The sequence below is a fragment of the Dromiciops gliroides genome, chromosome 6 (assembly GCF_019393635.1).
Source record: "Dromiciops gliroides isolate mDroGli1 chromosome 6, mDroGli1.pri, whole genome shotgun sequence".
NCBI lineage: Eukaryota > Metazoa > Chordata > Mammalia > Microbiotheria > Microbiotheriidae > Dromiciops > Dromiciops gliroides.
Window position 1 is genome coordinate 99,526,014 of NC_057866.1, and position 24,325 is coordinate 99,550,338.

The 24,325-nt window shown below is 41.2% G+C and overlaps 1 protein-coding gene across 1 annotated transcript in view; it reads left to right on the plus strand.

Moving 5' to 3' along the window:
- Positions 1-255: 255 nt before the first annotated feature.
- Positions 256-24,325, plus strand: part of LOC122732040 (basic proline-rich protein-like) — a gene marked incomplete at its 3' end in the record, with an annotated part of 36,624 nt that continues 12,554 nt past the window's right edge. The window contains exon 1 of the mRNA XM_043972234.1: positions 256-307. Coding sequence (XP_043828169.1) covers positions 256-307 — 52 coding nt within the window. The remainder of the gene's footprint in view (positions 308-24,325) is intronic.

Sequence of the window (24,325 nt, forward strand, 5' to 3'; positions counted from 1 at the left end):
ACCAATGAGGGAGATTGCTTCATCATCTCTAGGTGTCTAGTCAGCGCTGAGCCAGAACGAGAACCATTCACTCAAATGAGCCAGGGTAGCTCATCTTACCTCCATGGGAAGTTCAACATGAGGTCTGAGCAGGAGAAACTCTTTAGCAATCCAGCTTTGCAGGGACATGTCCTGGAGAAGACAACATTGGATTAGAACTTCAAAACATGGAGAGAAACTCAGCAGGGTGAAAAGAGGGAAGGAAGCATCCCAACCATGGAGAACAGCGTGAACACAGCAGCTGAGAGTGGGGGACAGTATTTGGAGGGTAAAGAAAAGTCTAGTTTGCCAAGAACATAGAGTGTGTAGAGGAGAATAATGGGAGATTAGGGTGGGAAGATAGGTTGCTGTCAAGTTGTGGAAGGCCTTGAATGCTGGGTAAAGGAATGGGCACAGTAACATTTTGACAATCTGTCCATTCAGACTCCTCTGAGGAAGAGAGTTTCAAAGCAATGGGCCACATTACTGAATATTGTCAAGTGCTACTTGTATGGCAAAAAAGGCATCCACTCATTTCAATGAAATCTAAGTTCAGATATAACAAAGGCAATGCTAACATGGTGAATTCTTTCCACGTCACAGTGCATGTAGCACAGTGATTAATATAGCCTGTGCAAACTCAGTCCAATTTAAATTTGTGATCAATAAAGCAAAGTTCTTCTACTATCAGTCACCTTAATAGTTGACATAGATTGATGACATAGATGAGTGGTGGTGTTTAACTTCTTGTTGCATTTGAACATTGAGTATGTAAACTCAGTAAGTTAAACGATTATGTGGAAGTCAGAAGCACTGTATCTGTTTTATTTCTTAATGTCATTTATTTATGTAAGTATAATATAATAAGCTGTTTTCTAGAAACTGTAACTTTTAAAAAAAATTTTATTTTTTTGGTGAGGCAATTGGGGTTAAGTGACTTGCCCAGGGTCACACAGTTAGTAAGTGTTAAGTGTCTGAGGCCAGATTTGAACTCTGGCCAGTGCTTTATCCACTGTGCCATCTATCTGCCCCCCGAAACTCTATAACTTTTAAAAATTGTAATAACAAGGATGGTTATAGGTGATTATTTGAAATGATTAACAAATTTAAATCTGTGCCTGTTAATTGCTTTTATTTTCTTGTAATCAATGTTAAGGGCTAAAATTCTAGCTAAACTGTCTAAAATATCTAATGAGTGGTCGCCAATAAATTATAAGCTTTAGCAAGAGTTAGACTTTTAAGCATTTATTAAGGAGAATAAGAATTTGGTAAAGAGAGAGAAAAAGGCCTAGATTTCTATCTATTAAAGGGAGAGCACATTTCTAGCTCCCTTCTCCACCAGAGTCCAGAGCAAAAGAGCGTGAGACTGAGCGCCAGTCTCTTCCTTCCTCCTCCCACTAGCCCGCGTCACTTCCTGACTCCTGGTCTTGCCCTCAAAGACCTTCCCTTCATGGGCAGAACTCTTCTACAGTAAGTATCCAGCAGGTGGCGTCATTCCAATCGTTACAGTCCCCCCTGTTGTTCCTCAAGAAACAAAATGTTTCCTTGACGGAACAGTAAAAACAATATAATAACTATTGCTAACTAATAATATGTGAACAACAATATAGAAAAGGAAGAGAGGAAAGTTTTGTCCAGAGGGGCGATTTTTTGTCCTCATGAACCGACGCTTTGACATTAGTCTTGCAAAGGGAGGGCCTCTGCAGAGAATACATGTTACAGATGGTGTATATTATAACAGAAAGAGAAAAAAACCCAACAAAAACAAATCAAAACTGTTCATTTAAAGTCTCTGAAAGTCTTTTCTCAGATGTCCTCTAGGTGTAGTCATGGAATGGAAGTCTTTTCAGGGGTTGATGTGTGGATACTGGTAATCAGCCAGGAAATTTCCTACAAAATTGAGCTTAACACAACTTTAAAATAGCTTTGTCAATAATCAAATCAAACAATGAAAGTTCTCAAAAACATGTCTAAGGGAATTCAGAATCTTAGTTGTTACACATGAAACATATAATAAAACAAAAATTGAACCATTCTTTAAAATTATAAAATACTATAGTCCCCCCTTATGGAGGGTATTTGAGAAGACAATTGCTGCGATATTAATTTTTAAAAATAATTTTTATCTTTGTTTCATCACTTTTTGCATCATCTGCCTAATTATCCTCATGCCATTATGAGAAATTAGAAAATCTAATATAATTGGTAACAGGTGTCAAGACCAAATTCAACACTGTATTTATCATGACACCTGAGATAATTATGGGGGTTACCATAAAAGAACAGAGAAATGATGGGATATGAGCATTCCCACACTTGAGCAGTATGTATTGCCCATACAGTATGCCAGGCTTAAAAGAGGTGGATGGAATATATGTCCATGCCACCGAACATATTGGAAGAAACTGAGTCAGACTTAATCAGATGCATGGGATTGAGATGTCCATGGCATCAGGCATATAGGAGGGAGCATAGAAGCCAGGTGTAGAAGTGAGATGGGTGGGATGAATACTTCCAGCCATCTGTACAATATTGTGGGGAAAAAGAGAATAAAATATTAAACCAAGAGAATCCAACCTCAACATTTGTCAAAAGCCGTTCCCTCGGCCATACCTTGACTTCATGCATGTCTCTCCCCTCATGTGACAGTTCAGTGTCTGCTCTTGCATGTATTCCTCTTGTGATTGGATGGCATCTTGGCCAACTGGCATCTGATAACTCAGAATAAAGGTAATTAGTGTCTTAAATGATAAGTTCCCATAATCCAAGTCTCATATGGATTTAAAAATTGAGGATAATAAATGATTGCAAAAAATGTGAATACATCTTGACTCAGAACACAATATATAGTTATGCAACAATTTCAAATAATATCTTTTTTTTTACTTAGTATACAATTACTTTTGTGAAAAATCTGAACATATTTAAATACAAGTTAAAGCACAACAGAATCTCAAAGAAAACTTTTTTTTTGAAAAAAGAAAACTTTTACAAATGTTCCCCTCTTTTTTTTTTTTTTGGAATGTGCTTTACTTCTAGAATCAATTTACACTTGCCATGGCAAACAATTTGCTAGGGAAATGCTTTAAAGAGTTTGATCAAATAATCAGTTGAGAAAAAATAACAAAAACAAACAACTCAGAATATGGGAGCACAATACTCCTAGAATTAACATTGTATAATAAAATCAAAACCATCTTGCAATGTTTCAAAATTAGATAGACAAATGAATAGAAGAAAATACACATGGAACAATAAAATACAGTGAAATTCAAACTAAGGAAATCTAAATGAATATGAACTTAATATTAATAAGAGTATTACAAAATATAAACTTGATCACATGATTATAAAAAGCTTTTACAAATATTCTCCTTGTTTTAAAAACTAAGTATAAAACACAATCTCAAAAGCATGAAAATCTCTATGAAAATAAACCCATACCATTAATTTCAAAATGTAGGTGTAATAGCATAGAAATCCTATGTAACCTCTGAACTGACATTAATACTCTGAGTGAATTCAGAACACTTTTGATTCCGATATCTAAAATCCCCAATACTCATATCAATACCTTGCTGTTTACTTCTACATTTCTGTAAAATATATATACTTCCATGGCAAAAGAATCGGAGTCTTGAACTATGGTGATGATTGTCATTCTCATTCAGCTTAAGTTTTTCTTCTTTAACCCCTCTATATTGTCTGTCGGGCTTTTCACCATACAAATGCTTTATAAGATTACTAATTAAAGACAAAAGCAGGTTAGCAAAATTATGAACAAAACGAGCATATCTGGAATTTAAAGGGTTTTCTAAGATTGTCTCAAAAGCACAGCCAGGCCGGGGAAGGGCTGAGCCTGAAGCTGCAAATGCAGGTAGAAAAAGTTGAGCATGCGCATCAGATCTCTGGACTTCCCAGGCAGGGGAAGCTATGGGCTTGGCCATAGGAGGAGTAGAGGGTGGGGTCTGGAGAGGAGGGGAGGGACCAGAGCAATTTGAATCAGACTTGATTTTGAACTCAGGCCTGGATTCCTCTTCCCCCACTTTGCCTCCAGGTGCTAGGGGATTAAAAGCTTCTAGAGGGTGGGTCATTGCCTCCAGGCATGCAAAATTAGAGCAACAATTAGTGTTGGAACTGGGAAAAGCAGCAGGAATCTCTTCAGGTTTCTCTGAAAAAGCATGGTTGGGAGAGGGAGAGATATTTCCTTGTGTGAGTAAGTTGCTGGCTCTTTTAACAAAAAGAAAAAGAAAAATAGAAAATCCACAAAAACAAAGCATTAACATGATCTTATCTCCCATTTGTCTGGTTAAACAGACTAAAATCAAAAATAGGATAATTAGGGAGTTTAAAAGGTCCATTCGAAAAAATTCAAAGGAAAAACACAGCCAGTACACCAGTACTTAGCAGTTAAAGGGAGAGGGAGGGGAAATTTCTTACCCAACCAGCAGATCAGAAGAAGACTGAGGGTTAGCTTTCCTCTTCGTGGTCAGCCATCTGTTAAGGGCTAAAATTCTAGCTAAACTGTCTAAAATATCTAATGAGTGGTCGCCAATAAATTATAAGCTTTAGCAAGAGTTAGACTTTTAAGCATTTATTAAGGAGAATAAGAATTTGGTAAAGAGAGAGAAAAAGGCCTAGATTTCTATCTATTAAAGGGAGAGCACATTTCTAGCTCCCTTCTCCACCAGAGTCCAGAGCAAAAGAGCGTGAGACTGAGCGCCAGTCTCTTCCTTCCTCCTCCCACTAGCCCGCGTCACTTCCTGACTCCTGGTCTTGCCCTCAAAGACCTTCCCTTCATGGGCAGAACTCTTCTACAGTAAGTATCCAGCAGGTGGCGTCATTCCAATCGTTACATCAAATAACATCCCTTCATGATAGACAAATACATAACCTGTTTGAAGAGAAAAATCTACTGGACTGTGTGAAAATGGTATAAGCAAAGATTTTAGAAACAAGTTAAGCAGCAGAAACAAATGCAAAGTCAAAAGGCCAGATTCAGAAAATAGAAGCCACTTTATTTGTCACAGGGTAGCTATGTGGTGAAGTGGATGGAGTGCCAGGTATGAGGTCAGGAAAACTCATCTTCTTGAGTTCAAATCTTGCCTCAGGCAAGCTGCGTGATCCTGGGCAAGTCACTTCACCCTGTTTGCCTCAGTTTCCTCATCTGTAAAATGAACTGGAGAAGGAAAAGTCAGACCATTCCAGTATCTCTGACAAGAAAACCTCAAATAGGGTCACAAAGAGTTGGACATAACTAAAACTGACTGAACAACAATATATGTATCATTAGGATTCATAAAGACAGATTTTAAAAAATTGACATTCATTTTAAAAAATTGAGTTCCAAATTCTCTTTACTTCCAACCCCTTCCCACCCATTGAGAAGGCAAGCAATATATCAACTATACATGTGAAATCATGCAAAACACATTTCCAGATTAGCCATGTTGCAAAATGAAAAACGAAGAAAGTGAAAAAAGTGATACTTCCATTTACCCTCAGCATTCATCAGTTCTCTCCTGAGGTTGATACCAGTTTTCATTATTAGCCTTTTGGAATTGTCTTGGATCACTGTTGCTATTGTTGCTGTTCATTCTTTGTTCTAGAAGAGGACCAGGGACATCCGGAGGAGATTGTCTTGACTTGCAAGTGAATTGAATTACTGTATTGATCAGAGTAGACACCAGTTATCGATTCGGAGGTCATTTGGTGACCTATGAGACACTCATGAAGGCAAGAGTTCTGTTGTGAAGGAGTGAGGGGCTCTTAGAGGAGAGGGGGTGCTGAGGCTATGGATACACCGAGTGCATGGAGACACATTCTTTTCAAGTTTAGAAGCAAAGGGTATTTGAAAGCTCTTCAAACAGGATTTGAAGAGATTCTTGGGGAATGAGGTGAGTAAAGCAGGCTGGTTGAGAGAACCCAGCTGAAGTTATGTTATATAAACTTGGCGTGGGTGAAGCCCGTTCAGTTTCAAGACTTTCTCTCCAGAGACGTCCAGCAGAAAGCAGAAAAGACAGATGAAGAGGGTTCCCTAAGGGTAAAGATTTGCAGGTTGGGAACTGTGTCCTCTCTAAAAGGGTAAACAATCCCAGAGTGGCAGCCTGTGGAATATTAAAATGTCTTTCCATGGGGTCAAGGTTGTATTTGGAAGTGAGTGAAGCCCAAATGGGAGAGATGGGTGGGAGAACTGGAGGCTACCATTATCCCTAAGCTGCTAGTTCAGCAACCTTTCAAGGTTACCATGTATCTAACTTATTTGTGTCTTATAGAGGGGTGGCTGGTGGTATAGTGGAGAGAAAGCTGGGTTCAAATCCAACCTCAGGCACTTACTATTTGTACGATCTGTAACGATTGGAATAACGCCACCTGCTGGATACTTACTGTAGAAGAGTTCTGCCCATGAAGCGAAGGTCTTTGAGGGCAAGACCAGGAGTATTTTCTTTGGCATCAGGAAGTGACGCGGACTAGTGGGAGGGGGAAGGAAGAGACTGGCGCTCAGTCTGGGGCTCTTTTCCTCTGGACTCTGGTGGAGAAGGGAGCTAGAAATGTGCTCTCCCTTTAATAGATAGAAATCTAGGCCTTTTTCTCTCTCTTTACCAAATTCTTATTCTCCTTAATAAATGCTTAAAAGTCTAACTCTTGCTAAAGCTTATAATTTATTGGCGACCACTCATTAGATATTTTAGACAGTTTAGCTAGAATTTTAGCCCTTAACAGATGGCTGACCACGAAGAGGAAAGCTGAACCTCACTTCTGATCTTCTGGTTGGGTAAGAAATTTCCCCTCCCTCTCCCTTTAACTGCTAAGTACTGGTGTACTGGCTGTGTTTTCCTTTAAATTTTTTCGAATGGACCTTTTAAACTCCCTAATTACCCTATTTTTGATTTTAGTCTGTTTAACCAGACAAATGGGGGATAAGATCATGTTAATGCTTTGTTTTTGTGGATTTTCTATTTTTCTTTTTATTTTTGTTAAAAGAGCCAGCAACTTACTCACACAAGGAAATATCTCTCCCTCTCCCAACCATGCTTTTTCAGAGAAACCTGAAGAGATTCCTGCAGCTTTTCCCAGTTCTAACACTAATTGTTGCTTTAATTTTGCATGCCTGGAGGCAATGACCCACCCTCTAGAAGCTTTTAATCCCCTAGCACCTGGAGGCAAAGTGGGGGAAGAGGAATCCAGGCCTGAGTTCAAAATCAAGTGTGATTCAAATTGTGCTGGTCCCTCCCCTCCTCTCCAGACCCCACCCTCTACTCCTCCTATGGCCAAGCCCATAGCTTCCCCTGCCTGGGAAGTCCAGAGATCTGATGCGCATGCTCAACTTTTTCTACCTGCATTTGCAGCTTTAGGCTCAGCCCTTCCCCAGCCTGGCTGTGCTTCTGAGACAACCTTAGAAAACCCTTTAAATTCCAGATATGCTCGATTTGTTCATAATTTTGCTAACCTGCTTTTGTCTTTAATTAGTAATCTTATAAAGCATTTGTATGGTGGAAAGACTGACAGACAATATAGAGGGGTTAAAGAAGAAAAACTTAAGCTGAATAAGAATGACAATCAACATAGTTCAAGACTCTGCCTCTTTTGCCATGGAAGGGTATATATTTTACAGAAATGTAGAAGTAAGCAGCAAGGTATTGATATGAGTATTGGGGATTTTAGATATCGGAATCAAAGGTGTTCTGAATTCACTCAGAGTATTAATATCAGTTCAGAGGTTACATAGGATTTCTATGCTATTACATATACATTTTGAAATTAATGGTATGGGTTTATTTTCATAGAGATTTTCATGCTTTTGAGATTGTGTTTTATATTTAGTTTTTAAAACAAGGAGAATATTTGTAAAAGCTTTTTATAGTCATGTGATCAAGTTTATATTTTATAATACTCTTATTAATATTAAGTTCACATTCATTTAGACTTCCTTAGTTTGAATTTCATTGTCTTTTATTGTTCCATGTGTATTTTCTTCTATTCATTTGTCTATCTAATTTTGAAACATTGCAAGATGGTTTTGATTTTATTATACAATGTTAATTCTAGGAGTATTGTGCTCCCATATTCTGAGTTGTTTGTTTTTGTTATTTTTTCTCAACTGATTATTTGATCAAACTCTTTAAAGCATTTCCCTGGCAAATTGGTTGCCATGGCAAGTGTAAATTGATTCTAGAAGTATTATTTTTGATAAGCATATTCCCCCCCCCCAAAAAAAGAGGGGAACATTTGTAAAAGTTTTCTATTTTCAAAAAAAAAAGTTCTTTGAGATTCTGTTGTGCTTTAACTTGTATTTAAATATGTTCTGATTTTTCACAAAAGTAATTGTATACTAAGTAAAAAAAAAGATATTATTTGAAATTGTTGCATAACTATATATTGTGTTCTGAGTCAAGATGTATTCACATTTTTTGCAATCATTTATTATCCTCAATTTTAAATCCATATGAGATTTTAAATTATGGGAATTTATCATTTAAGACATTAATTGCCGTTATTCTGAGTTATCAGATGCCAGTTGGCCAAGGTGCCATCCAATCACAAGAGGAATACATGCAAGAGCAGACACTGAACTGTCACATGAGGGGAGACATGCATGAAGTCAAGGTATGGCCGAGGGAACGGCTTTTGACTAATGTTGAGGTTGGATTCTCTTGGTTTAATATTTTATTTTATTTTTCCCCACAATATTGTACAGATGGCTGGAAGTATTCATCCCACCCATCTCACTTCTACACCTGGCTTCTATGCTCCCTCCTATATGCCTGATGCCATGGACATCTCAATCCCATGCATCTGATTAAGTCTGACTCAGTTTCTTCCAATATGTTCGGTGGCATGGACATATATTCCATCCACCTATTTTAAGCCTGGCATACTGTATGGGCAGTACATATTGCTCAAGTGTGGGAATGCTCATATCCCATCATTTCTCTGTTCTTTTATGGTAACCCCCATAATTATCTCAGGTGTCACGATAAATACAGTGTTGAATTTGGCCTTGACACCTGTTACCAATTATATTAGATTTTTTAATTTCTCATAATGGCATGAGGATAATTAGGCAGATGATGCAAAAAGTGATGAAACAAAGATAAAAAATTATTTTTAAAAATTAATATCGCAGCAATTGTCTTCTCAATTACTCTCCATAAGGGGGGACTATAATAATAATGTAATTTTAAAGAATGGTTCAATTTTTGTTTTATTGTATGTTTCACGTGTTAACAACTAAGATTCTGAATTCCCTTAGACATGTTTTTGAAAACTTTCATTGTTTGATTTGATTATTGACAAAGCTATTTTAAAGTTGTGTTAAGCTCAATTTTGTAGGAAATTTCCTGGCTGATTACCAGCATCCACACATCAACCCCTGAAAAGACTTCCATTCCACGACTACACCTAGAGGACATCTGAGAAAAGACTTTCAGAGACTTTAAATGAACAGTTTTGATTTGTTCTTTTTGTTGGTTTTTTTTCTCTTTCTGTTATAATATACACCATCTGTAACATGTATTCTCTGCAGAGGCCCTCCCTTTGCAAGACTAATGTCAAAGCGTCGGTTCATGAGGACAAAAAAAATCGCCCCTCTGGACAAAACTTTCCTCTCTTCCTTTTCTATATTGTTGTTCACATATTATTAGTTAGCAATAGTTATTATATTCTTTTTACTGTTCCGTCAAGGAAACATTTTGTTTCTTGAGGAACAACAGGGGGGACTGTAACGATTGGAATAACGCCACCTGCTGGATACTTACTGTAGAAGAGTTCTGCCCATGAAGCGAAGGTCTTTGAGGGCAAGACCAGGAGTATTTTCTTTGGCATCAGGAAGTGACGCGGACTAGTGGGAGGGGGAAGGAAGAGACTGGCGCTCAGTCTGGGGCTCTTTTCCTCTGGACTCTGGTGGAGAAGGGAGCTAGAAATGTGCTCTCCCTTTAATAGATAGAAATCTAGGCCTTTTTCTCTCTCTTTACCAAATTCTTATTCTCCTTAATAAATGCTTAAAAGTCTAACTCTTGCTAAAGCTTATAATTTATTGGCGACCACTCATTAGATATTTTAGACAGTTTAGCTAGAATTTTAACCCTTAACAGATCCTAGGCAAATCACTTAACCCCTATCTGCCCCATCTTGTAGGGTTGTTGCGAGGCTCAAATAAGTTAATTTTCACAAAAAGCACCTTTCCCCCCACTCATATCTGAGGCCATATTGGAACTAAGGTCTTTCCAGCTCTAGACTCAGGGCTATACTCCTGTCTCAAAGACAGAGCTGGGTCTGTTCCTCTTCTGTCTCCCCAAAGTGTCGGTGCTAAGGGGCAGGGCTTGAGATATTCCTTTTTCACATTTCCCACAGCTGCCATGGCCCCCCTCCTTGCCAACCCCATTGCTGTCCACACCAGATACCATGCCCTGGAGGAACTTCAACCCTGGGGTGCTTCTCTCCTGCTTGGTGACTGCCTCTCCCAGATCACTAGTTCAGTGAATTCAGACCTGCCTCACTTTACTCCTTCCTCAACAGCCACCTCCTTCACAATCTCCTTGCCAGTCCCCTCGAATGTCCCCTTTCCATCCCCTCCCCTTTGCCCTCCAATTCTAGAAACTTAATTAACTTAATCAACTCTGCCATTGTTTAGATGGGATGTGACAAACAACTCACCCACTCACCCATCATCCCTGTAACTTTCCTGATCAAATGCCCTTCCTTAGACATCATTCCCTTTTGTGTGTTGTTTCCCTCACTTACTGAGGACAGGAACTATCTTTTCTTTTGTATTTGAGTCTCCGGGGCTGGCACAATGCTTAGCACATGCTTTTCCATTAATTAATTAATTAATTCATTCATTCACAGTGCCCAGCCAAACGGCACTGTGCAGACAGGAAAGATCCATTGCATAAATGAATTCGTGAGTATTTTGATGTAATAGAACCCTGGCCAGTCGAACTTCATCCCATGCCCTAGCCTACATGGAAGAGGCTTGGGAGCTTGTTTCCAGAAAAATCATGGAATGGGACAGCCTTGTTGTCCATTTTGGAACCAGTGTTGATATTCTATAACCAGAAACTGTTACTGGTCTGCTAATCATGCAGCAACTGGCTACTGAGCTGGAATTAGGGTGTACTTAGAAAGCATTAACCAGTGAAAGTGGGACTCTTTTTCTTGCTTGGCTGTGTTCTAGAGGAGGGGGGCAAGGACTGCTATGAAGCCTCAGGCCTTTATCTCCCCACTGGGGTCTTCCCCATGGGGTTTGAGAGTGCATGATCCTCCTGTTGTTTCTGTTTCTGTCTCTCATAGGTCTGTTCTTCCAGTTTTGAGGTGGAGGAGTATTGGAGACAGTTAAGATTTTGTGAGCTAGGAAAGGTCAGAATATCTGGCCACAAAAGATCTAGGAATACAGAGTCCATGATGGATGTTGTAGCCAGTCATGAAAAATGAAGTCCTAGTGACCTGGTCAACACAACATAGATTGCGTAGAGTCAAGAGGAGAGAACAGAGATTCATCTATGAACTACGCTGAATTTGGACAACTTGGTGGGACAAATGCATAGTAGCCTTGTTAAGTTTGAACCCACTCTACCCAGGAATTGAGGTTCTATAGAGGACAATGTGGCCCTCGGGTATTTTCTGGGGTGTCTAATGTTTGTACTTTGCTGTGTCTTCTCAGTGAATAACCCTTTGTACTGTTAATTGGTTAAATGAAAGCAGAACATCAGTCAGTGGTGGTGATTGTTTTTGTTTGTCCTTCATTCTCAAAGAGGACCATGACATGAAGAGGCGATATCATGACTTGCAGTGAATTGGATTTAAGTGAGGGTGGGTTGTACTAGGTCACCAACCTCACCTTCTCTTCCAGAGTCATCTGGGTCCAGTGGCAAGATACACATCCGGCCGACCAGAGATGGCCCTGGATGTTTGAGGCAATTGGGGTTAATCAACTTGGCCAGGGTCACACAGCTAGTAAGTGTCTGAGGTGAAATTTGAACTCAGCTCCTCCCAATTTCAGTGCTCTATCCACTGCACCACCTACTACCCCTCACTGGTGGTTAATACTGGGGAGAACACATCATAATGGGGGGCTTATTAGCAAAAGAACCTCTGGTTCCTCAGGGTACCAGCCTAGAACCCTGACAGGGGAGAGAGAATCTTTGTTGTAGTGGAACCTGACTCATCAGTAAGAGTGAGAATTGGGATGAGGATTCCCAGAGCTTAATAAAAATTATCCTGGTCTTAGAGTTGACTCAGCCCCCATTGCTCAGCACATGCAGAGAGCTGGGAGTGAGCCTTTCATTGCAGCTAAGAGTTCCAACCACTTCCTACATGCCATCATCCAGCTAAATTAGGAGGAGCTTCATCAGCCTAGTGGGTGCTATACAATAGCTGCCCTCTGCCCCCTCCCTGTCCCTGTTGCTAGCCCATCAGAGCTAACACTCAGGGTCTCATCTGCTGTTTCTAATGAGAGGATCAAGTGCTCCCTGAAAGCAGGGTTTGAACTGTCTCGATGCTATCACAGCAGGTGACATAAAGACCCTATTCTGCCATCAGCCAGGCTGTCTGGTCCAGGGGTGAGTCTCTCTTCCCAGGCACTCACCCCGGCTACCAGGGCTAGACGGGGTGGGGAGGAGGGATTGCCTTTCCCAGGCCCTGGGCAGGCCTGACTGCTCTCCCCGCCTATGAAATCAAAGCAGCTCCCAGTAAAATGGTCTGGCTGTGAGAATGGAGCCCCCAAAGAGCCAGGGAAGGCAAACAGTTGCTTTCTTTGGAGAGATAGAGATCTGTCGGGATTGGCTTTCACCTTGAGATGCAGGTGGAGGCTTGAAATGCATCCACCTCGATGAGCAAATGTGAAGAGGGGATCACCTGGGGTCTACTTACTGCCCCCACTCAGCCTTATTGTTGAAGGAACGGAGCAAACCTGGCTTATTTTAGCCTAGGACAACAGAGGTGGAGGGGCGGTCCAAGAGCTGGAAGTGGTCCCTTCCCTTCTAGGTCTGCATTTCCACCATAACCACAGTAACAGTTAGAGCTGATATTTATCAAAGGTTTGCAGGTCTGCAAAATGCCCTAAATGTCTGTCTCCCAACAATACCCAAATGCCTATTTTGCAGATAAGAAAACAGGCTCTGAGAGATTGAGAGACTTGCCTGTGATTATACAACTATAGTATTGAAGGCAGGACTGGAGGATTTGAACCCAGGTTTTACCTGGTGCCAAATCCAGCACTGTATCTACCATCCCTTGCCGTATAAAGCTCTCACTTCGGAAGCATTTTGAGATTCACAAAGAGATTCCCTCCGCACGGATCTTGTGAGATAATCTTATGGATTTGGCATCAGGTAAACCTGGATTCAAATCCTCCAATCCTTCCTTCATCACTAGTTGGGTAGTCACGGGCAAGTCTCTCAAACTCTCAGAGCCTCAGTTTCCTGATCTGTAGAATGGATATCTGGGTATTGCTGGGAGATGGCGATTTAGGGCATTTTGCAGACCTCAAAGTCTTTTATAAATGCCAGCTCTAACTATTACTGTGCTTATGATAAGTACAAGGATTATTATCCCTATTTTGCAGGTAAAGAAATTGAGAGTTGGGGAGTCAAAGTGACCTATAGAATTATAGACTTCTAGGGGTATTTAACAACCAGCTCTCCAAAAATGCAAACACACTGGTGGGTTTAATCTTCATGATTGGAGTTTTCAATATCAATTTAAGTAGACAACCAATAAAACAATAAAAGCCTGATTTGTAGCTAGTGTTTGCCAGTTTGGGAGATATAAGTGCTCAAGCTGAAAATGGACCAGAGTTGGTCCAAAGCCTGCTCCAGCCCATCCCTGCATTTTAGACACTCGCTATTCCACCCTCTACGAGAAGCATGAATCCTCCCCTCCCCTGCCTCGAAGCTTCCCCAACAAGTGACCATCTGGTCTGTGCCCCAAAGACTCCAGGGGTGAGATGCTCACTTTCTGCCTTGGTGATATCCTTCCCTGAAAGCCCTCCAGGTGTGGTCTGACTAGGGTAGAGAGCTACAAGACTGCCAGCCTCCTTTGAGTCAATTGATGTGGCAAAAAGCCAAGCTTGGAGCTGGCAGATGAGATAAAGAGGGAGGAAAGAAGCTATCCTTCTGAAAGTGCGACACGGTGAAAGAGCAGACCTGCAGAGGCACGAGGGAGCCGGGGTCCTGGGAAAGGTGTTTTCGGGAAAAGAACCTCCATTGTTGACCCCAGAGCACAGCCGACTGGCTGGCCCGGGCTTACAAAGCCAACGCTGGGGAGAGCCGAGATGCACACCCATGTCTCTGGCTTCAGGTCCCCTACACGAAAACCTAGTGTTGGCAGAGGAAACCAGCTGGGGCTGTTTGATCTTTTATTGTAAGAGGATGGAACAATGACTCTTTACAGACTTCTAGAATCTCCAAGTTCAAAGGGATCTCCGAGGCTGTCTAGTCCAACTCCAAGTCATATCTGATCTGAGATCATCCCGAGCACATACCTGACCAGTGGTCATCCAGCCTGGGCCTGAACCAGGTCTCCAGTGAGGCGCAAACCACTACCTCCTTAGATGCACCGTTGGGACAGCTCCACATGTTAGGGAGGTCTTCCTGACCTCGAGCCAAAATTCTCCCCTTTGCAGCTTCTATCCATACTTCCTAGTTCTGTTCTCCATGCCTAAACCCAGTGGGTCTAATTCCTTTTATTCTATTTTTGGAGGCTATTGGGATTAAGTGACTTGACCAGGGTCAAACAGCTAGTAAGTGTCTGAGGTTGCATTTGAACTCCGGTCCTTCTGACTCCCAAGCTGGTGCTCTATCCATTGAACCACCTAGCTGTCCCTAATTCCTTTTAACCATGACAGGCCTTCAAATAGGTGAAGGCAATTATGACTCCCCTTGACCCCAACACATTTCCACCCTCCTCCCCGACTACTATCAAGATTTATCTTCTCCAGTCTGAACATTCCTGTTGCTTCAGTCTCTTTCATCATCACCATCAACAACAAAAGCACCTACTTTGTACTGGTCAGTCACTCTAAGTTCTAGAGAGGCAAAGATTTTTTTTTTTTTTTGCGGGGCAATGGGAGGTTAAGTGACTTGCCCAGGGTCACACAGCTAGTAAGTGTCAAGTGTCTGAGGCTGGATTTGAACTCAGGTACTCCTGGGCCGGTGCTTTATCCACTGCGCCACCTAGCCGCCCCGAGGCAAAGATTTAAAAAAAAACCAAACCACCAAGTCGTTGGCCTCTAGGAGGTTATATTCTAACAGGGGAGACATTGTAGAAAGGACTATGGTCTATACAGGCTTAATTGGAGGTAAGCGACAGAAGGAAGGCACTAGCAGCATCTGCAGAGGGAGCCTCAAGAAGCCTCTTGCAGGGGATGAGATTTGAGCCAAGAGATGGAGACGAGGAGGGAGAGCTTTGGGGGAGGGGGGGCGGGAAGAGGGGGCAGCCAGCACAAAGGCAAAGAGATGAGAGACAGACTGTTATATGTCATGGCTGACGAGCCGGGCCCTGCCAATTTCTTGAGAATGATGAGAGCAGACAAAGGGTCTTGTCCTCCAGCTCTCTCACTTTTGTTTGTGGCTCACTTTCCAAAAAGATAGAGCCTCCGGGAGTAGAAAGGCCAGGTTTGATTGGCCTGGTCTCCCCTTCCCCTCCAGTCCCCCTCCCCAACCCTGTCCCCACCTCTCCCAGGATATCTGCCAACAGCAGCAGATCATGTCCAGAGAGTTGGTGTGTTGATTACAGCCCTTGTGGTCAGGAAAGAGCCTTCAAAAGGAAGGCATCAATGTGATTTATCCAAGGTTACTGTCTCCGATGGGTATCGGATCCAACAGTTATTCATGCTTTTTATCCGGACACCAAATTGTCTCCTTGCCTTTGGAAAGACGATCCGTTTCATCTGTCACATTCATTCAGGCCCCAGATGCAGGCAATGCTGTGTTATTACCATAAATTTCTGGGCCTCTCCCACCTATCCTTCAAGGGCCATCTGGAATGCAAACTTCTTCAAGAAATCTTCACTACCATGGGGAAGGAATGACCCCCCCCAGTCCCTGAATGTCTCCAAAACCTTGCTTGTACCCCTTTTTTGGTTTTTATTCTGAGTTTAAATCTAATCTCATTTAACATTTAAAAGCTGTGTGACACTGGGCAAGGCACATGACCTTTGTTTCCCTCAGTTTCCTCAATTGTAAAATATGGAAAATGATGGTACCTCCCTCCCAAAGTTGTTGTGAGAATCAAATGAGATATTTGTAAAGAGCTTGGCTCAGTGCCTGGCACACAGTAGGCATCTAATAACTGCTTGTTTTCTTCCTTCCTTACTATAAACATGGTGATGTGAATGGAGCATCGAACCTAGATTTCATTGAACCTGAATTTCAGGTTCTGGCTCTGACACTTACTGGCTGACACTATGACCTTGGGTAAATCACATCCCCACTCTCAACTAACATTTCCTTATGTGTAAAAAATAAATTAGGATAATGACATTTACATTATCTCCTGGGGTATTCCTAAGCCTCTAGAGTACTTTGTGAGCTTTTAATGGTAATATAATGATGAAATAATATCGAACCAGGTAGTGCAATGGGTAAGAGATTTGGCATGAGGGAGACCTGAATTAAAATCCCTCCTCAGACACTTATTTCTTTCGTTTTCGTTTTGTGGGGTAATGAGGGTTAAGTGACTTGCCCAGGGTCACACAGCTCCTCAGACACTTATTAGCTTTGTAACCCTGGGCAGGTCACTTAACCACTGACTGCCTCGGTTTCCTCATCTGTAAAATGGGGGTGATGATAGGCCCTTTGTCACAGGGTTGTCATAAGACTCAAATGAGAAATTGCATGCATAAACATTGAAGTGTTATATCCATGCTAGCTATCATGATTGTAATTATCAGTACGGATCTCTGATTTCATCAGTGTGAGAAACACCCAGCATTGGAACTCCTTCCAGAAACTCAGATCGGCAATTCCTATGTAATTTATACTCTTAGAGAGACTGTTAAGTGACTTGCCCAGGGTCACACAGCTAGTAAGTGTCTGAGGTCAAATTTGAACTCATAAAGATGAGTCTGACTTCAGGCCTGGTGCTCTAAACACTACGGCGCCACCTAGCTGCCCGGAGAGGATTAACTCCTTGTATATAGACCCTGCCACTAAGATTTTGCCCTGGTTCCTTATTCTAGCCTCAGGCTACCGATGAAGGTTGTGATGGGAGCACAGAAACTCTCATAGATGCTACCAAGGGAGAAGAGTTTTGAGTTCAGCAGGGAAATAAACTAAATAAAGGAAGGCTGACTCACCACTAGGGAAAACACTTGGGGTGGAAGGGAGGGACTTCAGGAAACTGTCTACTTAGGTGTGATGTGCACAGCTGGATGAAGCAGAAGAAACAACAGGTCCCCAAAAGTGGAGAGACCCCTGCTGGGGGTCCTGGGGGAGATACAAAGTTTATGTAAGACTTAGGTCCTACCCTCCTGGAATTAACAGTATAGTAAGGGAATAAGATGAAGACAGCCAGGTGGCTCAGTGGATAAAACTCTGGGCCTGGAGTCAGGAAGACCTGAGTTCAAATCTGCCCTCTGACACTTATTAGCTGTGTGACCCTGGGTGAATCACTCTGTTTACCTTAATACACTAGAGGAGGAAATGGTAAACCATTCCAGTATCTTTGCCAAGAAGACCTAGAGGTAGCATTTAAATGAAGCCTTAAGGGATGGGTAGGAATTCAACTGATAAGAAGAGAAGAAAAAGTACTCCAGATATGTGGAATAATATGAGCAAAGGCACCAGGGTAGGAACGAGCACTGAAATAGCAGATTTGTAGTCAGCAGGCCTGGCTTTTTATCCTGTGTGACTTTGGGCAAATCATTTAACTCCTCTGAAAGGCAATGGAGCACACTGGATAGAACACTGGATTGGAAGCCAGAAAGATCTGGGTTCAAATCCTTCCTCGGATGCTTCCAAACTGTGTGACCCCAGGCCAGTCCTAACTTCTCTGAACATTAGTTTCTTCTTCTGAAAAATGGGAATAATTATGACATCTATGTCACAGGATTTTTATGAGGATCAAATGGGAAAATTTATGTCAAGCACTATCCAAACCTTAACCCTGGATAGAAGTTCCAGCTATCATTATTATTTGGCTTTTGGTTTCTTCATCTGAAAAACAAATATATTGGACTAAATCTATGATTCTGTGATTCTAAGTGTTTGTTGGGGTGGGAGAGATGGGAGGCATGAGGGTTTTGGAGAGTATCCCAATTAGCTTGGTGTGTGGTGGGTGGATTGGGAATTAACACAACACGAGTCAAGAAAGTGTGTGTGTGTGTATGTGTATGTGTGTGTGTGTGTGTGTGTGTGTGTGTGTGTTGCTGCCAGACTGTGAATACCTTGAATCCTAGTCAGAGAAGTCTGAACACTAATTGGTAGGTAATAGGGAGTGATCGAGGATTTCTGAAGAGAGAGGTGACATGACCAGACTTAGCATAAGAGATTATTCTAGCACTAAGAGGAAGGATGGATTGGAGGGGGCAGGGAGTAAAGACAGAACAGCCTCTCTGGAAACTGTTGCAATAATACAGGTGGGAGGTAATGAGGGCTTGTGGGAGGATCACCTGCCATTTATTAAGGAAAGACTCTCTTCCCTCAAGGTGTTTATCACACCTTTTAGGTTGTGAACTGCTTTCCCACTCATTTTAATCTTCCATTCATTCATTGATTCACCCAGCAAATTCAACAATAATAGCTAATATTTATATAGTGCTTGGAGGCCCCCAGGCATTCTCTCATGGGATGCTCACAGCTCTATGAGGTAGGTCCTGGCAGAATTCTTGTCTCTGTTTTACGGCTGAGGGGAAGTGACTTGTCCATGGGTAGTTATGTAGCTAATAAGAGTTAGAGTCAGGACTCCAAGCTGAGATTCTCCTCCACTCTGCTGAACTCCCTCTGTTCCTTTAGGGCCCAACTAAATGCCCACCTTCTACAGGAAGTCTTCCCCAACCTCTTTGTTAATTATTTCCTATTTATCCTACATATAGCTTGGTTTCACTTAGTTGTTTCATGTTTTCTCCCCTATTAGATTGTTGGCTTCTGGAAGGCAGGGACTATCTCTTGCCTCTTTTATCACCAGCGATTAGTCAGTACAGTTCTTGGCACATAATAGGTGCTTAATAAATGATTATTGATTGATTGATTCTTCCTACTGTGCCTCACTGTGGGCATGGAAGGAGCTTTGGAAATGTTAAGTGGAGGTGTAAGACAGTCTCACAATTATTATATTTAACCTGGAGAAGAGAAAATTCAGCTATTTATTTATTTATCTAATATTCATTAATTTATCTATCTATCCATCCATCCATCCATCCATCCATTCATTCATTCATTCATTCATTCATTCATTCATTCATCCATCCATCCATCCATCCATCCATTTATTCATTTGTTTGTTTATTTGGTAAGGCAATTGGGGTTAAGTGACTTGCCCAGGGTCACACAGCTAGTAAGTGTCAAGTGTCTGAGGCTAGATTTGAACTCAGGTCCCCCAGACTGCAGGGCCAGTGCTCTATCCACTGAAAAGAGAAGATTTAAAGGAGACATACTGACCCTCCTCCAGTAGATGAAAAGCTGACATTGTCAAGAGGAAGAATTTAGAAGTAGCAACAGTGAGTGGAAAAGAGGTAGTTCAGTGTTATGGGAAGAGCAGTGGATTGGGAATCAGACTACTTCAGTTTGAATCCCACTTGGTGAGACTTACCACTTGGGAGAGCTTGGGAAAGTTTCTTAACTTTTTTTTTGTCTCAGTTTCCTCATCTGGAAAGGGGGGGCGGTTGCACTAGATACTTTCTAACTTTCTCTCTAGGTCTAAACCCCACAAATCTATGAATCCTCAAGTTGCAAATTCGTAGGCTTTAGTGCCATAAAGGGAAGAACTTAACAATCAGAAACATCCCAAAGTGGACGTCATGCCTGACAAAGTAGTGAGTTCCCCATTATCAGAGGTGTTCAAGAACTATCTACATTATCAGTTGTTGGGAAGATTTCTTGTTCAACTAGATGCTCTCTCAGCTCCATTTCCAGTTCTGAGATTCTACAAAAGAATAAAAGTGATTGGGGCATTCATATGGCTCTTTAATGCTTATAAAGCATTTCATAAACATCTCATTTGATCCCATTAATAGCCCTGGAAGTAGTGGTGTGCTGGGAAATGTTTAACAACCTACTCTCGAAACAATGCATGTAGGGCTCACACTTTTTTTTTTTTTTTTTTTGCGGGGCAATGAGGGTTAAGTGACTTGCCCAGGGTCACATAGCTAGTGTCAAGTGTCTGAGGTTGGATCTGAACCCAGGTTCTCCTGAATCCAAGGCCAGTGCTTTATCAACTGCGCCACCTAGCTGCCCCCCACGGCTCACACTTTTAAGTTAAACTTGTATTATTGCCATTTTCTCCATCATTTTCTTATGCCTAGAAATCAACAAAACAATAAATCAAGCCCTGATTTTAAGTGTGTTTGCCAATTTCTGAGGTATAAATGCTTACACTGAAAGTTTAACTATCAGCTCTTGTAGCTGGCTCCTGTGCATGCCTGCGTGGAAGTCCAGTAGGATAGGTCTAATCCTGGAATCATAGAATATGTGTGTGTGTGTGTGTAGAGAAACTTGGACATCATGTAGCCCAGCTCTGATTTTACAGATGGAGAAACAGGTGAAGAGTGGGGAGAGGAAAAAAAAAAGAGTGGGGAGAGGGCCTGGCCACATAGACACAGCCAGTGGGTGATGAAGCTAGCACTTGGATGAATGTTCTTTGCCTCACTCATATTCCAAGTCTTCTGATTCTTTAATGTTAAAGCTGCTAAATCTTGTGTTATCTTGACTGTGGGTCTGTGATATTTGAATTGTTTCTTTCTGGATGCTTGAAATATTTTATCTTTGACATGGAAGTTCTGAAATTTGTCTAAAATATTCCTGGGATTTTTCATTTTGGGATCTCTTTCAGGAGGTGATCAGTAGATTCTTTCAATTTCTATTTTACCCTCTGGTTCTCAAATATCAGGGAAGTTTTCTTCGATGATTTCTTGAAAGATGATGTCTAGGCTCTTTTAAAAATTTTCACCATGGCTTTCAGGTAGTCTGATAATTCTTCAATTATTTCTCCTGGACCTATTTTTCACAATTTTCCCAATGAGATATGTTAATATGAATGTATAGATCACCTGGATTTGATGGAGGTGTCTTATTATCCTAAAGTATTTTTAATGAAATCCTAGCTTAATAGGAACAAAATGTCCTTCAACTATACTCCAAATGGAACCCAGGTAGTTAGCTGATAAAAGCCCCGACCTGGTGACTTCTTTCCTCAGGATAGTAAGTCCCTATCTTATGGGGAAACCTGGGCATGCTCATCCTCGCCAAATCCTTTTTTAGAATCCTGTAATCTTATCATGATGCTTCTGTCTTTCTTCCATACTTATTATAACTGAAATTGTTTAACTGCTTTTGCTTCTGGGTTGAATTTATCATACTATTGAAACTGATAACAGTCTTTAACCAGTGGACAAAAAAATCTTATATACCTTCAGAAAGAGGGAGTCTCTGAGCTCCCTTCTTTGGAAGGGTCTCCAAGCATGATCATGTTATATTTCTTCTTGGGACAAAATAAATTGGTATTATGTTTTTTCTGTCTGTCTCTGATCTGATTTATCCTGTAGGAGACATGTTCTCTGATCTGGTTTTGTTCTGTGGAAGATATGTCTCTATTATTATTATTAAATTTTGTAGGAGATATAAAATTAATTTCTCTGATCTGTTTATTATTTTTATAGGAGACAGGGAGATAAAAACTATATTTAATTTTCAACAGATATACTTTCTTCTGTTTTTTTCATTCTTAGATTTTGTTTTATTGCTTCTTGATGCCTCATATAGTCATTACCTTCCCTTTGTCCAATTCTAATTTTTAAAGAATTATTTTCTTCATTGAGCTTTTGTATCTCCTTTTCCATCTGGCTAATTCTACATTTTAAGGAGTTCTTTTCTTCAGTAAATTTTTGTACATCTTTTTCCATTTGTCCAATTCTGTTTTTTAAGGTATTATTTTCTTCAATATTTGTATGCCTTTTTATTAATTTTTTTTGGTGAGGCAATTGGGGTTAAGTGACTTGCCCAGGGTCACACAGCTAATAAATGTTAAGCGTCTGAGGCTGGATTTGAACTCGGGTCCTACTGAATCCAGGGCCAGTGCTCTATCTACTGTGCCACCCCCCTGCCCCATTTGTATGCCTTTTTAAAAAACCAAGCTGTTGACTCTTTTTCTCATGATTTTCTTGCATTGCTGTAATTCCTTTTTCCAATTTTGCCTTTACCTCTCTTGTTTAATTTTTTAAATCCTTTTTAGCTCTTCCATGAATTTTTTTTGGACCTGAGACCAATCTACATTCTCCTTTGAGGCTTTGGATGTAGCAATTTTAACTTTGTTGTCTTCTTCTGAGTTTATGTTTTGCTCTTCCTTGTCACCAAAAACATTTTCTATGGTCAGGTAGATACTAATTTTTTTTCTGTTGTTTGCTGATTTTCCCAGTCTATTTATTGACTTTTTAGCTTCATATTAAAGTTGAATTCTGCTCCCAGGGTAGAGGGGGATCTGTCCCAAGCCTCAGGGTCTTTTTGCAGCTATTTTCAGAGCTAGTTCTGGGGGTTTGTAAGTTGTCAGTTCTTCCAAGGTGCTATGATATAAGGAGAGGTATGTTTACTACTCTTCTGGCCTGTGCTCTGGTCTCTGAGCAACCACAAGACTGCTTTTCTGCCCTGGAACTGTGACCAAGTTCTTGGTTCCCCCGTGGCCATAGACTCTTATGTTCTAGTGTTCTTCCTTGCTCTGGGACTGTGACACAGGAGTACAAGCCAAATCTGAGCTTGAGCAATACAACAGAACCCTGCACCTAGTGTCAGCAAAGGGACACCTGTAATCTCTTTCTGACCAGTTGTCCTATCCCTTTACCATCTGTGGCCTGAGAGCTCTGGATGCTGCCACTACCATTACTGATTCAACTGCTTCCAATGCCTGCTGCTGTGCTGAACTGTGCTCCACTCTTACCCCAGTGTGACCATCTAGATTGTCTTGAGCTGGAAAATTGTTTCACCTTATCCTTTTGTGGGTCCTGCCACTCCAGAATTTGTTTTGAGGCATTATTTAAAATTGTTTGAAAGGGGATTTGGGAGAGCCCAGGTGAGCCCCTACCTCTTCTCTTCCCTCTTGCCCCACCCCCAACCCCCAGCCTTCACACACTTCTTCAAGATTATTCTATACCACTACTCCCATGAATGTCATGGGTAACATGCTGTAGCCTCCTTATACTTATAACCCATATTTTTCCTGTGACAAGTAAAACTATGTGTGGTTGCCTTATTTCTGTCCCAAGTTTGGGGAAAATTAGCTGTGGTTTCTAATATATTTGCTACTTATAAATTAGAAGCTTTAGCACCAATTTTTGGCATTAAGCATTTATTAAAGCATACCAAGTATTAGTAAAAAGAGAACACCTGGCTCAGAAAGTTAAGAAGCCTATCTAGCTACCACCTCAGAGTCTCAGGCCAAAAAAAAAAAAAAAAAAAAAAGAAAGAAAGTTCCTGAGGGTGGAAGCTACCTCAGGGTCTGGATGAGAGTCAGCCCCTACACACCACTCCAAGCTAATTGGCTAGCATCACCCAAATCCATTGGTTCACTGGACTTGAGGGCGGTCCATGAGCAGAACTTGCAAAGGTCAGAGAACCCACCCCATGAGGGCCAGGCTCGCAGGTGGTTTCAATCAAGTGTGGTTTCAATCAAGTCAACTTCAAGTGAGTCAATCGGCAAAGTCAATCCAATCTTAATATAATCCCCTTGAACAGGGGGGGCCTCTGGGCATTCCAAAACCCATTATTTTCACACATTCCCCACACCTTTGAATCCCTTAAACTTTGGATTCTTCAGTCAGCAGGGTATTTCATGATTCATAGTGAAATAGCATCACTGAAAGAATTAATGTCAAATTGTTGACCTTGGCTGTTTTCTTCTACCTTTCTAGATCTGTTTTGATTCATTGTCACCATCATTGATGATGTCACAATTTGGGGTGTTATTGCTAGCTGAAAGAGAAGTCCCCATACTGGGATGTACTTCCTCCCCATCCCCAACTTTTAAAACCCTCAGGGCCCCAGGCAAATCTAAAAGACTATAAGTTTCAGATGTTACTTATATGTATTGGTGGATGGGGTTTCTACATTGGGAATTACAGATCTGGCCCAAAACAAAACAAAAGATCAGAAGAGGGACATAG